The sequence below is a fragment of the Neoarius graeffei genome, chromosome 25, assembly GCF_027579695.1.
Source record: "Neoarius graeffei isolate fNeoGra1 chromosome 25, fNeoGra1.pri, whole genome shotgun sequence".
In the NCBI taxonomy this organism is placed as follows: domain Eukaryota; kingdom Metazoa; phylum Chordata; class Actinopteri; order Siluriformes; family Ariidae; genus Neoarius; species Neoarius graeffei.
Genome location: NC_083593.1, coordinates 181,051 through 197,349, shown reverse-complemented (window position 1 = coordinate 197,349; position 16,299 = coordinate 181,051). Strand labels below are relative to the sequence as shown.

Sequence of the window (16,299 nt, the reverse complement as noted above, 5' to 3'; positions counted from 1 at the left end):
CACTTCCTCCTGAAGCACTGTGAGCTTCACTAGAGGAGCTCTGCTCTTCTGCCATGATCAGAGATCTCAAACACGGAAGAGCGGAAAGGAATCGGAAACGTACGCGAGATTAGACCACATCTGCAAATTTAGGCATCTTAAAATGTTTTTATTAATGCCAAATAAAATATCCAGCACAAATTATATAAGAGAGACATAAATTAATAATTTATAAATTTTATTTTAAACACGTTTTTAGTTAGCGGGACTGCAGCTCATCACCGCTCCCGCCCGCTCCCGCACTGTGCACTCACGCCCGCAATGAACTTTCAAAATTTGTCCCGCGCCGCACTGCTTTGCGTCGGGTCCTGCGGGAGTGCAGGGCTCTAGTCCAAAGCTCTTCTGGAAGCCTCTGTGTACAGACATCTCAACGCTGTAAACATATTAAGCAGTTTAAACTCCACCGTATATTCCAGATAAGTGCAGGGATCCATGCAAGTTACACAATTTGAGGAAGTTGAGTTTTATTTGTTATCTTATGTGGAAATGGACATGCACTCAGCATCATGAAGAGGATACAGACTTTTCAGAATGTATGGGATTTTCTTGAAAACCAAAACTCTTGTGTAAATACTTGTAAGAGTGTTTTGATGAAAAGCTATTTTTTCATCAATGTTAAATGAAGAGCGTGATGTTTAGTTGTCAAGGAAATATAGTTGTGGGGATGTTGGGGGGGGTGCACATGCTGCGAAGGAAACTCAGTGTCTCCGCAGTATGAAGGTGTAGGAAGGGCCCGGTCCCTCAGCACACTGAAACCCAGCTGAGGATGAAGTGAAGATGACTCAGCGTTTCATTTAAAGACTGACTGACTGTGTCGAAGATTTGAGCTATACTTTTCTCCGTCATTCTACTTTATTGCATAGAACTTTTTTATACATTGGAATATTATGATTTCTCTTTCTGTGGAGATTTACTGCATGAATAGTGACGTCTGCTCAACACTTCAAGTGAATAGCTGCACTGGAAATATGTTTAATAAAATTATTTGTGTTGAAGCCTTATTTCCCCTACTGTATAGAGATACATACTGTAGTGCGTGTTCTAAAGTGCAGCAGTGAGATTATTATCATTATTACGGTTATAATGATGTGCTCATGGTATAATCAGTGCAGCTGTATCCTGGGTAACGTGTGTGTGTGTGTGTGAGAGAGTTTCGTTCTTACACCTAACCCTGTGCACATAAACCACACCCAGTCTCTCCTGCGATAAGATAAAACATACACACACAATTTTATATATATGAGGGTAAGTCAAAAAGTTCTAAGATGTTATAATTTCAAAAGGAACACAAAGAAGGAATTCTCCGATGGAAACATCGCTTCCAGAAGTGTTTAGACTTAAATAGAGGATATGTAGAGAAATAGCTTTGTTATTTTCATAAATAAAGATTTTTTTCAAGTTGTCTTAGAACTTTTTGACTTACCCTCATATGTGTGTGTGTGTATATAATAGTCTGGTCACCATCTCTCTCTCTCACACCCCCCCCCCCCCCCCCCCCATATGTTCAGAGTGATGATAGTACTTAAGTGTGTTAATTATGCATAATTAATCACACGTCTGTGTCTGCATGATGCTAAAAGTTTAATAAACTTATTTTTTTTTAATCAGCGTTAATTCTGCCTTCATATGTGACAATAATTAACTCTGTGTTCATCCAGGAATTTTTATTAGACTATTAAACCCTCATCCTGTCCGCGTGGAGAGTCCAGAGTCTGTGTGTTTTCAGTATTATAACTGTAATAAAGCTGACACGGCAAATGTGAGTCTCACCCAGTTTATTAAGTGAGTGAGCTCCACGCTGAGCGCTGATTGGTTGCTCGGTGTGTATCGGTGCACTGTGCTGCTCTGACACTCACCACTTTTTAACGTTTTAACTTCATCCTGATTTCACACACACATTTTGGAGGTGAAATTCATTCCCACGTTGGTAAATTAATTATATTTGTAATTTCAGACAGAAGCTTGCTCAGTGTTTCTGTATAAAATGATTTTGGAGCAGAGGTTTCATCCACATGAGCTGAGCTGGCAAACACACCAGCTTTGGGAAATTGTTGGGGATTTGTAGCCAGAGAACTGAGATACTGAACATGGAACCTCCTGCTGACATTACAGCAACTCTTCTGTTTGACTCTCTTGAGGTTTGTGGAAATGCACTTATGCTAAGCTCATTAATTATCTGAACTAGGGTTAGTGATGAGCAGAGGGTGGGTGTCATGGTAATGTAACATTATTTTCACACAACCATCAGAATATAAGCACACCTCTGATCCTAAAATCCCACAGGAGTCACTAAAATGGGCAAGTTCACTAACAGAAAGCTAATCAACTAAGTAGAGTGAGCTAATCTTAGTGATATTAGCTAATTAACAGCTATTTCAAAAAAAAACATTTTACATAGAATACAATGAGTGCACACGTGTGTGTGTGTGTGTGTGTGTGTGTAGGGCTGGGTCGTGTGTTAGTTAAATATTGATGTGGTGTGTAATGATTAACATGACTGCAGTTCCACATTACATTAACCTGCTGCTCTCACTCACACACTCACTTTCTCACCGAGCGTCTGATGCCTCTGCTCTGCTGCTACAGTGTGTGTGTGAGAGTGAGTGAGTGTTTGTTTGAGAATGTGTGTGTGTGTGCGCGCCCTGTATCAGAAACTCCTTGAGGGAACACCACTGAAGGTGAGTAAATCTATTCATCTATCGTGTGTGTGTGTGAGAGAGAGAGAGAGAGAGAGAGAGAGAAGTCATCCTGAAGTTCAAATCACACATAGAGCAGGCAAAAGAGTGGACATGTATTTGTTAAATGTATGAAATATTTTCATGTTGACTTCTTGTGATTCCAAAAGTAAATCCTCTTGCCTACCTGTGTGTGTGTGTGTTATTAAATATGATATAAATACAGATGTGGTTATATTAACTTAAAATGTAATGCCCCATTGTGATTATTGAATACAGACTTGATGTGACTGTGTGTGTCCGAAACCACACCCTATTCACTACATAGTGCACTATTCAGGATTAGTGTTCAGGAGTCACAGTTCACACTCACACATAATGAATGCCAGTGTTTAAACATAACTCACTTATAGGGCTCAGAATACCCAGAATGCACCATGGCATTAGTGCCTCAGGACTCTGTGTGTGTACATGATCAGATTGTAATGTGAAGAATGTGTGATAGTGTGTTCAGGTGAGAGGATGAAACGTGCGCACACACACACACACTGAACTTTGCTTAATGACTTTGTTTTTCTGAATATCGATGATCTTTACAGCCAGGCAAAGTCTAACACACACACACACACACACACAGAAAGAAGGTCTTATCTGAGTTTAAGGAGTGAGTGATTCATGCAGAACCTAACTCAAGCTAAGTGACAGAGACACGTGTGTGTGTGTGTGTGTGTGTGTGTGTGTGTGTGTGTGTGTGTGTGTGTGTGTGTGTGTGTTTTGCTAGTGTTATAAATGTGTGTGTGTGTGTGTTTTATCAGGAGCTCAGAGCCCTTTGCTCACTGTAGCATCATAAACCCTCTCATAAAGAGGATAAGGAGGTCAAAGTCTCTCTCTCTCTCTGTGTTTTGTGTGTAACAGGTGTGTGCTGCAGTTCACCACACTGATCCAAAGATGGTGCTTCTCTCTCTCTATCGGTGCTAGCTGCGTGTAACAGCAACTCCATGTGGAATGTGTGTGTGAGAACTCCAGTGGAGCTGCTGTTACTTGTGGAGAGTCACCCCTGACCCCCGATGCCTGGACTTTCACTGTGACCTTCAGCTGATCAGCAGTCCAATAAATCTCTACAGTAACACAGTATTTGATAATGGCTAATAGCTAAAGACTCCAGTATCTCACTCGTTTGCTAACAGCAAGGTGAAGTCATTTTCATTCGGGATGCAGCCTGTGTTCTAAACTCACTCTCTTTCTAACAGTGTGTGTACTGGAGCATGCAATGACCAATCAGAGCTCTCTTTTTACATATTAATGTGTATCTATGCATATATTTGCATATTAATCAGCAGACTCTGCTTAATGGGTGGCAGGGTGATGACCTATGAATTGACAGCCAGTGTTTGCATTCAGGCTGCCTGTCAGTTCTGTAGGCCACTGCCTCGCCCCTCCCTCTCTCGTGCACACACACTCAAATTAAAGAAATGTGTGATCACTGTGTTTGTGTAATTTGTCTCGTAAACTGTTTATTATTGAGCCATCCTAAATGTATAATGTGGTCAAATTTGAATTGTAAAATAACCCATGTGTGTTAGTGAACATTATATTCACTTTTTATAGTGATTCTGTATATTAAAGGTTGGGTTCAAATAAGGAATAACAAAGTTCTCTCTGTAGTGTACAGGGTTTTTGTTGGAGCTCAAGTGTTTTAAGTTTGGAATCTACATCACTTCCTGTGTGTTTTTAATAAAACCTGTACACTTTACCAGTTAGGCAGACTAGAGATTGAGCTTGGTTATTGGAACACAGCTTGAGTTCATCTCACAGGGAATCTGAGTGCTGGGAAACCTAGAGGAGAGAATCGGTTGTGTTCTAACACACTGAAAATAACTCAAGTGTTTGAGTTTGGAAACAGAAACATGAAAAGAGAAAACTAATAAACGTGAAGGTGAAACCGTGTGTCTTGTGTCTTCTTTAAAAACAAACAAAAATAAGTTCCAGAAAGTTGAGGAATGTGAGTGGAAAATGAATCGGAATTTAGTGAGAGGAACAGGGCAGTTACGTACAGGTGGCCTGTGTCCTAAATCACATGATCTAGGTGTGTTCAGGGAGTGTGTTTATTAGGGCCCGAGCACCGGTCGGTGCGAAGACCCTATTGTTTTTCAAAGGATTATTATTATTATTATTATTATTATTATTATTATTATTCTGTCGCGTTTGGCCTATTTTGAGGCCTTTCCCATGCATGAAAACTCATGAAATTTGATACACACATCAGTCATTGTAACCGCTTCTCAGCCACAGACGTTTGGCCCCAGGCGTGGCCCGGGGACTTCATAGTGCCCCCTAACTGAAACAAAACTCTTTAGAACTTATGGCTAGAATCTTACTCAGAACCCTTAGATCAGTACGAAAATGACATGAATCATGATAGTTGTCCTAGCAACAGACACGCACACACAATAATAGTGACCTGCCATCACTGTACATTTTGTTGCAGACATATGAAAACTCTGCATGTACACACACACACACACACACTGCAGACACAGGAAAGCTAAGATGACTTAAGATTACAGTGTGAGATAGAGGTAAGGAGGAAACACATGTATAGTTTTGTACATATATAAATGTACATTTTCACATTGGTGGAATGTCCTGGGTTGCGGAACCACACGTGTGAGGGCCCGTCAAGGCCGCTAGCGGCTTTAATTTATATTTCTGTTTGTTAAAAAATAAAAGAGGCAAAATGTTCCGTTTTCATTACTGAGGTTAGGTTTCGGTGCAGGTACAGCATTAATCAACTGCACTAATAATGATGCCAGTGGAAAATCCTCAGGACAGTCAGACACGTGTGTGTGTGTGTGTGTGTGTGTGTGTGTGTGTGTGTGTGTGTGAACTTCGCCCGTGTATCTGTAAATGATTAGTCATAAAAGACAGAGACAATGTGGGGACAACACATCCATCAGAAAGAAAACACACACCTCATGTATAATACAGTAAATCTGATATTCCGTGTTCATTCTGTGATGTTTCACTGATTCACTTCCCCACTGCATTAATAACACTGTTCACTGGACACATACTCCTCTCTGTCTGTCTGTCTGTCTGTCTGTCTGTCTCTCTCTCTTACTTAACCAGGTAAAACCTCACTGAGTTTAAATATTGTCTCTTTTGAGAGTGTCCTGATTCTTCTCCACTGTCCCCGAAGACTCATCGTCCGGTTCCTCTGAAGGTTTCCTCCTCCTCCTCCTCCTCCTCCTCCTCTCTCAGGAGTTTATAAACTGACAGTGAAGTCATGTGACATTCGGGACACAGCTCCGGCTTTCCCCAGGTCTCACTACTCACCCCTTCCTCAGTGTGTGATGTTCAGGGATTTCCAGAAACTCATACACAGGATTTAAACTTTTATTTTCGTTCCCTCAGTGTGGTGAGCACTTTCCCTTCAGTCTCTCTCTCTCTCCCTTTTCTTATTCACTGCAGTGTGTTCGGTTCGGCAGGAACTTTGTTGACTTATTTTGACAACAAACAGCGCAGTTTTCCGTTAGGCTCCGCCCCCCGGGACAGCTGTAGTAGCGAGCGCGCGCGTGTTCGCTCTCTCACACGGGCTCTGAGCGCGCGAGCTCACGCTGAGGCGCACTGCTCCTCTCCTTCACTGCAAACTCGGGAAACTTTCACAGCGTTCTCACGCTGCTTTCTGAACACCGGGAAACGGAAGTTCGTCGCTGCAGAGCGGGGATTTTCCTCAGATTTTACTTTCCGTCTTCGGTCTCAGTGAATGAATTAGCCGTGTGCTAACGGAATCGCGGCGCGAGCGGCATCCTGACTGAGTTTGTGAGGTAAGTTTCCCGCTGAAAGTGAGCCGAGTTTCCACTGAACCCGAACAGCAGGATGTTCAGCTGGTCCAACAAGGACGGGAAGAAGAAAGATCCGGAGCTGTTCCGGACGGTGGCGGACGGACTGAAGCGGCTTTACCGGACCAAATTACTGCCGTTAGAGGAGGCGTACCGCTACCACGACTTTCACTCTCCGGCTCTGGAGGACGCGGACTTCGATAACAAGCCCATGGTGCTGCTGGTGGGTCAGTACTCCACCGGGAAGACCACCTTCATCCGACACCTGCTGGAGCACGACTTCCCCGGCATGCGGATCGGACCCGAGCCCACCACCGACTCCTTCATTGCGGTGATGCACGGAGAGCTGGAAGGGCTCGTCCCGGGAAACGCGCTGGTGGTGGATCCGAAAAAACCTTTCCGCAAACTCAACGCCTTCGGAAACGCCTTCCTCAACAGGTTCTCTCTCTCTCTCTCTCTCTCTCTCTCTCTCACACACACACACTGATATTCTCTCCGCAGCACGTGTGTGCGTGTATATAAAATACACATTCACTGATGTGTTATAAGATTGTTTTCTCTGAGACGGACACACACTCCCTCACCAGTGCACAAAACAAGGGCCCTTAGAAACCCAGTGACCTTCATCTGTCCTCTAAAAACTAAACACTCTTACCTCTCTATCTGTAAGTGAGACAATCAGCTCAGATTCTTCCTTCTGTTTATTTGTATTTTGTTCACTTATTTCTTCACTAGATAATTTTTCATTAGTAGTGTTTGTCTTTTCACCTTCAGTGAGTGTGCAGTGTGACCTGTTGGTGTGTTTGTGTGAGTGAGAGAGAGAGAGAGAGAGAGAGATTTAATTAACAACATTAACTTGATTAGTAAGTTTGGTGAATGTGAGTGGAACAGAGTCAGCACTGAATTCCCACTCAGCATTTTATTAGAGAATCAATGGAAATGTGTGTGTGTGTGTGTGTGTGCGCGCACGCATGCCCGTATGCAGTTTCTCACTGTGTCATGTTTAGTCAGCACATTGTTCCTTGGTACTGAGGGTAAAAGGGCACTTGAAGGTGAGCGATGAAGTGCACAGGTCATGTCTGGCCCTATCTTCCTGTCTTTTTGGGCCCAAATTTCAGTGTAAACTGACAATAAAGTATTATCGTATCGTATCGTAAATATTTATTAAGGACAAAAACAATTGAATTTGGTCCAGTATTGAAGGAGGAAACCTTTAGAGGAACCAGACTCAAATGGGAACCCTCCCTCATCTGGGTGATAACAGAGAGCATGATTACTAGTGCATCTCCCACAATCAGAATGTGGTGAAAAAGTTTAATATTTTCCATCAATTATTTAAGAAAGTGAAAAATTACTATATTCTAGAATCATTATATCTCATCTCATTATCTCTAGCTGCTTTATCCTGTTCTACAGGGTTGCAGGCAAGCTGGACCCTATCCCAGCTGACTACGGGTGAAAGGCGGGGTACACCCTGGACAAGTCGCCAGGTCATCACAGGGAGAATCATTATATGTAAAGTAAAATGTTTCATGCAGTTTTCTATTTTAATTTTGATAATTATGGCTTACAGTGAAAAAAAAAAAACATCTCTCAAAATCTCATCTCATCTCGTTTTCTTCTGCTTATCCGGGGCTGGATCGCGGAGGCAGCAGTCTGAGCACGGAAACCCAAACTTCCCTCTCCCCAGACACCTCGGCCAGCTCCTCGGGAAGAACACTGAGGCGTTCCCAGGCCAGCCGAGAGACATAGTCCCTCCAGCATGTCCTGGGTCTTCCCTGGGGCCTCCTCCCGGGGGGACATGCCTGGAACACCTCCCCAGGGAAGCGTCCAGGAGGCATCCGAAAGAGATGCCCGAGCCGCCTCAGCTGATTCCTCTCGATGTGGAGGAGCAGCGGCTCTACTCCGAGCTCCTCCCGAGTGACTGTGCTTCTCACCCTATCTCTAAGGGAGCGCCCAGCCACCCTGCGAAGGAAACTAATTTCGGCCGCTTGTATCCGCAATCTTGTTCTTTCGGTCATTACCCAAAGCTCATGACCATAGGTGAGAGTCGGAACGTAGATTGACTGGTAAATCGAGAGCTTCACCTTTTGGCTCAGCTCCTCCTTCACCACGACGGACCGGTAAAGCGACCGCATCACTGCGGAGGCTACACCGATCCGCCTGTTGATCTCACGCTCCATCCTTCCCTCACTCGTGAACAAGATCTTGAGATACTTAAACTCCTCTACTTGAGGCAGGACTTCTCCACCAACCTGAAGAGGGCAAGCCACCCTTTTCCGGTCGAGAACCATGGCCTCGGACTTGGAGGTGCTGATTCTCATCCCAGCCGCTTCACACTCGACTGCAAACCGCCCCAGTGCATGCTGAAGGTCCTGGTTTGAAGAAGCCAACAGGACAACATAATCTGCAAAAAGCAGAGATGAAATCCTGTGGTTCCCAAACAGGATTCCCTCCGGCCCCTGGCTGCACCTAGAAATTCTGTCCATAAAAATTATGAACAGAACCGGTGACAAAGGGCAGCCCTGCCAGAGTCCAACATGCACTGGGAACAGGTCTGACTTACTGCCAGAAATGCGAACCAGACTCTTGCTCCATTCGTACAGGGACCGGACAGCCCTTAGCAAAGAGCCCGAACCCCATACTCCCGAAGCACCCCCCACAGGATACCACGAGGGACACGGTCGAATGCCTTCTCCAGATCCACAAAGCACATGTGGACTGGTTGGGCAAACTCCCATGAACCCTCGAGCACCCTATGAAGGATAAAGAGCTGGTCCAGTGTTCCACGACCAGGATGAAAACCGCATTGTTCCTCCTGGATCCAAGGTTCGACTATTGGCCGAATTCTCCTCTCCAGTACCCTGGAGTAAACCTTCCCGGGGAGGCTGAGAAGTGCGATTCCCCTATAATTGGAGCACACTCTCCAGTCCCCTTTCTTAAAAAGAGGGACTACCACCCTGGTCTGCCACTCCAGAGGCACTGTCCCCAACCGCCACGCGATGTTGCAGAGGCGTGTCAGCCAAGACAGCCCACAACATCCAGAGACTTGAGATACTCAGGGCAGATTTCATCCACCCCCGGTGCCTTGCCACCGAGGAGCTTGCAAACCACCTCAGTGACTTCGGCTTGTGTAATGGATGAGTCCACCTCTGAGTCATCAGCCTCTGCTTCCTCAGTGGAAGATGTGATGGTGGGATTGAGGAGATCCTCGAAGTATTCCTTCCACCGCCTGACAATATCCCCAGTCGAGGTTAACAGCTCCCCACCCGCACTGTAAACAGTGTTGGAAGAGTACTGCTTCCCCCTCCTGAGGCACCGGACGGTTTGCCAGAATTTCCTTGGGGCTGACCGATAGTCCTCCTCCATGGCCTCACCGAACTCCTTCCAGTTCCAAGTTTTTGCCTCCGCAACTGCCCGAGCTGCAGCACGCCTGGCCTGCCGATACCCGTCAGCTGCCTCAGGAGTCCCAGAGGCCAACATGGCCTGATAGGACTCTTTCTTCAGCTTGACGGCATCCCTTACTTACGGTGTCCACCACCGGATTCGGGGATTGCCGCCACGATGGGCACCGGGGACCTTGGGCCACAGCTCCGAACAGCCGCGTCGACAATGGAGGCAGAGAACATGGTCCGCTTAGACTCAATCTCTTAAAATATTAGAGCATTTCATTTTGAGTTTGAGTAAAACAGTATAAATCCTGTGTATCTCTCGGTCTAGTTCAGTCCACACAACCACAATCATGGAGAAAACTGCTGACTTGACAGTTGTCCAGAAGATTATCACAGACACCCTCCACAGGAGGGTAAGCCACAGGTCATCGCTGAAAAGGCTGGCTGGAAAAGGTGCACAAGCAACAGGGATGAGCACAGCCTTGAGAGCATTGCCAAGAAAAGTTGATTCAAGAACTTGGGAGAGCTTCACAAGGAGTGGACTGAGGCTGGTGTCAATGCATCAAGAGCCACCACACACAGACGTCTTCAGGAAAGGGGCTACAACTGTCACATTCCTAATATCAAGCCACTCCTGAACCAGAGGCAGCATCAGAAGCGTATTATCTGGGCCAAGGAGAGAAAGAACTGGACTGTTACTCAGTGGTCCAAAGTCCTCTTTTCAGCTGAAAGTAAATTTTGCATTTCATTTGGAGATCAACTTCCTAGAATCTGGAGGAAGAGTGGAGAGGCACAGAATCCAAGGTGTTTGAAGTCCAGTGTGAAGTTTCTGCAGTCTGTGATGATTTAGGTTGCCATGTCATCTGCTGGTGTTGGTCCACTGGGTTTTATCAAGTCCAAAGTCAACGCAGCGTCTACTAGGAGACTTTTAGAGCACTTTGTGCTTCCATCTGCTGACAAACTTTATGGAGATGCTGATTTCCTTTTCCAGCAGGACTTAGCACCTGCCCAAAGTGCCAAAACTACTATCAAATCACCATAAGTTTTAATATTTTTACCCACATTATTATAATTTATTTCATTCATTATTATATATTTGCCATTAATTTATATTTGTTATGCATAGTTTTCATGTAAATAAGTGTCAGCTTTTGCAACCTTGTGCTTAATAAAGTTTATTTATTTTATTTATTATTATTATTATTATTATTATTATTATTATTATTATTATTTACAAAATGGTTTTCTGACCCTGATATTACTGTGCTTGATTGGCCAGCCAACTCGCCTGACTTGACCCACAGAGAGAATCTATGGGCTATTGTCAAGAGGAAGATGAGAAACACCCAACCCAAAAATACAGACAAGCTGAAGGCTGCTATCAAAGCAGCCTGGGCTTCAATAACACCTCAGCAGTGCCACAGGCTGACTGCCTCCATGCCACGCCCTACCAATGCAGTAATTCGTGGTAAAGGAGCCCCAACCAAGTACTGAGTGTATAAATGAATAGACTTTTCAGAAGTTGGACATTTCTGTTTTGTAAATCCTTTTTTGATTGATCTTAGGAAATATTCTTGTAACGCTGCTGTGACAAACCAGACGTTTGCGGATTCTAAATGAATTCAAGGTTTTAATGAGAGAAGGGTAATCCAAAATCAGAGTACAAAAGCCAGGCCAGGTCAAAACTGGGTAATCCAAAACAGTAACAAGGGCTAGACAGATCATAGTCAGTAAGCAGGCAATAGTCGAAAAACTGGGAGTTAAGAGAGATGGGCAATCAAAACACAAGGACTAGGCACATCATAGTCAGAAAACAGGCAATAATCGAGAAACCGTGAGTTAAGAGAGACGTCAATCAAAACATAAGGGCTAGGCAAAACGGGAAAAAACTAGAAGGCAAAAAGGGTCATACACAAAGAGACAATCAATATAATAACGCTCAGTAGGCTTACGAGAAGTGAAGACAATACTGTGCAAAGGACAAGACAGACAAAGGGGTATAAATACAAACCAAAACAAAAGGGTACAGCTGATTGTGATTAGAACTCAGGTGAACCACTCCTACAAAGTGGTTCCGGATTGGATGACGGAGTGCACGTGGTAGTAACTGGTGTGTGAGGGGGATTATGGGAAATGGAGTCCAGAGGGTTGAGGCAGACGGAGAGTGAGCCCAGAAGTGCAACAATACCATCCCCCCCCCAAGGGACGAGGACGACCACGACGACCGCCACCCACGCCGCCGGGAACACTCCTGAGCGAGCCATCAGAACTACCGTGGTGCTGGACAGAGGGCTGTCACCGCGGACAACCTCTGGAACCACTGTTGCGCAGACTGCCGGGAGGGCTGGACACACGGTGCCTGGGATGGCCCCTCTGCCAAGGTGCAGGCTTCTCTGAATGACGCTGATGGAACTCCTCCACCAACCCTGGATCCAGGATGTCTCGTGCAGGAACCCAGCTGCACTCCTTGGGCCCATAGCCCTCCCAGTCCACTAGGTACTGAAGAGTCCCACCTCTCCTTCTGGAGTCCAGCAACCGATGGACAGCATACACTGGGGTGCCTTCCACGTACACCGGAGGTGGGGGTGCGACATCGGGTGTGGCCTCGTCCAACGGACCTGAGACCACAGGTTTCAGGAGAGATACATGAAACGAGTTGGAAACACGGTAATGCACAGGCAGAGCTAATTTGTAAGTAACCTCATTGATTCTCTGGAGAATCTTAAATGGACCAATGTACTTGGGCAATAATTTCCTACTTCCCTCAGGAAACCTGAAGTCCTGAGTCGACAGCCACACTCGGTCCCCAGGGAGGTAGGTAGGTGTGTCACCTCTATGGCGACCCGCCTGCCTCTTGTGTCGGTGGAGAGTGTTCTCGATGCGCTGGTGTGTCTGTTCCCAGACCTGCTCACTCTGTTGCATCCAACTGTCAATGGCAGGGTTGTTAGAGGGCGTGGCAGACCATGACATTAAGGGGGGTTGATAACCCAGCATACATTGGAATGGTGTAAAACCCGTAGCAGAGCTAATCAGCGAATTTTGCAACGTTTCTGCCCAGGGCAAATATTTTGACCAGTCGGCTTGATTATCGTGACAATAGATTCTCAAAAACTTTCCTAGTTCTTGGTTGACGCTTTCACATTGACCATTAGACTGGGGATGGTAACCGGAAGTGAGACTTATGTTAACTCCCAGTCTCTCAAAGAATGCTGACCACACATGAGAGGTGAATTGAGGCCCTCGATCTGATACTATATCCTCAGGAATACCAAATATACGGAACACATAGTTGAAAAGGGCTTCAGCTGTCTGAAAGGCTGTAGGTCAGCTAATGAAGGGGATAAATCTAACTCTTTGTGAGAACCTATCAACAATGGTCAGAATGACCGTGTAGTTCTGCAAGGGGGGCAAATCAGTAACAGAGTCTACCGCTACATGTGACCATGGATGAGAAGGGACAGGCAAGGGCATGAGTTTACCGGCGGGGAGAGGTTTGGGTGTTTTGCATTTGGAACAGGTAGTACACGAGGAGACAAACCTATGGATATCTGACAGCATGTCCTCCCACCAATATATGCCAGACAATAACTGGTGAATACGTGTCTCCCCTGGGTGGCCAGAAGTTAACGAGGAGCGGGCCCACATAATTAATTTGTCCCTGCCTTCCTATGGGGCAAGATTCAGGGTCAGGATTGACTGTTAACTCCTGATCTATTTCCTCATCTATCTTCCATCTAATAGGGACGACCACAACTGACGGTGGTAGTACATTGACAACCTCAGTAGAGGACTCGGGACCTGGATATATACGTGAAAAGGCGTCTGCTTTAGTATTACAGGAACCGGGACAATAAGTAATGGAAAACTTAATCGTGAGAAAAATAAGGGGGTTGAGATGTTGAGCTGACCGTAAATATTCAAGGTTTTTGTGATCTGTTAAAACTAGGAATGGATGTGTAGCTCCCTCTAGCCAATGGCGCCATTCCTCAAAAGCTAGCTTCATGGCCAGCAATTCTTTATCTCCTATACCATAATTGCATTTGGCAGGGGTTAATTTATGGGAGTAGAAGACTATCGGATGTAATTTACAGGGATCACTGATGTGCTGGGACAACACAGCTCCAGTGCCTACCTCCGAGGCATCCACTTCTACTACGAAAGGCTGTGTGGGATCGGGATGCTTCAGAGCAGGGGCTGAGGTGAAAGCTACCTTGAGGGTTTCGAACGCTTCCTGTGCCCGGGGGTTCCATGATAGTTTTTTGGCGTTTCCCTTCAATAAGGTGGTAAGAGGGGCTGCTATGCTTTTGAAATTACAGATAAATCGGCGATAGACGTTAACAAACCCAAGAAATTGCTAGAGTCCCTTTATGGACATGGGGATGGGCCAGTTCGCCACAGCCTCTACCTTCCTGTCATCCATAACAACACCTTCCGGACTGATGACGTAACCTAGGAAAGAAGTAGAAGGGAGATGAAATTCACACTTCTCTCCTTTGACATATAACTGATTATCAAGCAGACGCGTCAGGACGGAACGAACATGTCGAACGTGAGTTTCGAGATTGGGGGAGTAAATCAGAATATCGTCAATGTAGGCAATAACATAATGACCAAGCATATCAAGTCAAGTTTATTTGTATAGCGCTTTTTAACAATAAACATTGTCGCAAAGCAGCTTTACAGAATTTGAATGACTTAAAACTTGAGCTAATTTTATCCCTAATCTATCCCTAATGAGCAAACCTGTGGCGATAAGCACATCCCTTAGAACATCGTTTATGAATGTTTGGAATACAGACGGAGCATTACACAACCCGAAGGGCATTACTAAGTACTCGTATTGCCCCCCTAGTGGTGAGGAATGCAGTATTCCACTCATCGCCTTCCTTTATGCGGACTAAATTATATGCGCTTCTTAGGTCGAGTTTTGTGAAAATGGATGCGCCACGAAGTTGTTCTAGCACTATGGGGACTAAAGGCAAAGGGTAAGAATAGGGTTTGGTGATTTGATTAAGGCCATGATAATCAATGCAGGGCCTAAGCCCCCCATCCTTCTTATTAACAAAAAAGAACCCTGCAGTTGTGGGAGATGTAGAAGGGCAGATGAAACCCTGTTCTAAAGCTTCCTGAATGTGCTCCTCCATCGCTCTCTCCTCCGCCTGAGTGAGTGGATAAATTCTAGATTTAGGTGGAATAGCATCATCAATCAACTCAATGGAACAGTCATATTCTCTGTGAGGAGGAAGTTTGGTAGCACTTTTCTTGTTAAACACTTCTAACAGGTCACTGTATTTGGGGGGAACGGAGACTACAACATTAGTATTGGGGCTTTCTATAATAGTTGATGATACCATAACTGTGGGAAATGCTAGACAAGTGTCATAACAATAACTAGACCAAGAGAGTATTTCCTTATCAGACCAAGATATGATGGGGTTATGTTTTCTAAGCCAGGGCAAACCTAAAATGATAGCTTACTCAGAAGAATTTAATACAAAAAAACGGATGTCCTCAGAATGTAAAGCACTGACAGTCATATTGATGGGTTTCGTGACTCAGTTAATCAGTCCCTCTCCAATGGGATCCTCATCGACAGCAGTCAGTCTCAGCGGTGTTTCCAGTGGCTCCACAGGAATCTGGAGTTGCTCCACCAGCTCGGTGTGAATAAAGTCCCCTTCAGCTCCGGAATCAATTAGCACTGGGAACAGAGATAGACTGCGGGCAGTTAACTGTCACGGGTAGGAACAAGGACTTTGAGACCAAGCCCCTAGTTGGTGTACTCACCACATTAGCGTGTGGAGTAGACTCCACGTGCTTTCCTTGGGTTGGCGACGGAGTTTTGTGTCGACGGGCTTGACAGTCACGTAGAACGTGACCGGCAGTTCCGCAATAGAGACGCAAACCATCATGGAGATGTCGGTGCCTTTCTTCCGCAGACAAATGAAATGCATCACCCTGCATAAGTTCCGGGGGCTCTGGATCCTCACGAGTCCGGGTCGTTGGTGGATACAAGCGGCGAGGCGTCAATGCAGCAGATGAAGCCGTAAGAGATTTACGTGGACCTCTCCCTTGTTTCACTTGGTCTAGGTGAATGGCCAACGAAATCAGCTTCTCTCATGAAAGACCATCGTTCTTATAAGCCATTTCAGCCAAGATGTAAGAGTTCAATTCATTGCGAAATGTCACTAATAATGCAGGCTCATTTCAACCACTCCCAGCCGCGAAAGTGTGAAATTCCAAAGCGTAATCGAAAACTGAGCAATTACCCTGATGTAGTCGAGTAAGTAATTCCCCTTGAGAGCGGCCCTCGTTGGCGTGATCGAAAACTGCTTTAAATTCTCTAAAGAAGTG

The 16,299-nt window shown here is 45.3% G+C and overlaps 1 protein-coding gene across 1 annotated transcript in view; it reads left to right on the top strand.

Moving 5' to 3' along the window:
- Nucleotides 1–6,075: 6,075 nt before the first annotated feature.
- ehd1b (EH-domain containing 1b) overlaps nt 6,076–16,299 on the top strand; it is a 45,394-nt gene continuing 35,170 nt past the window's right edge. Inside the window, exon 1 of the mRNA XM_060908119.1 lies at nt 6,076–6,994. Within this exon, the coding sequence (XP_060764102.1) occupies nt 6,594–6,994 (401 nt within the window). The 5' untranslated portion in view covers nt 6,076–6,593. The remainder of the gene's footprint in view (nt 6,995–16,299) is intronic.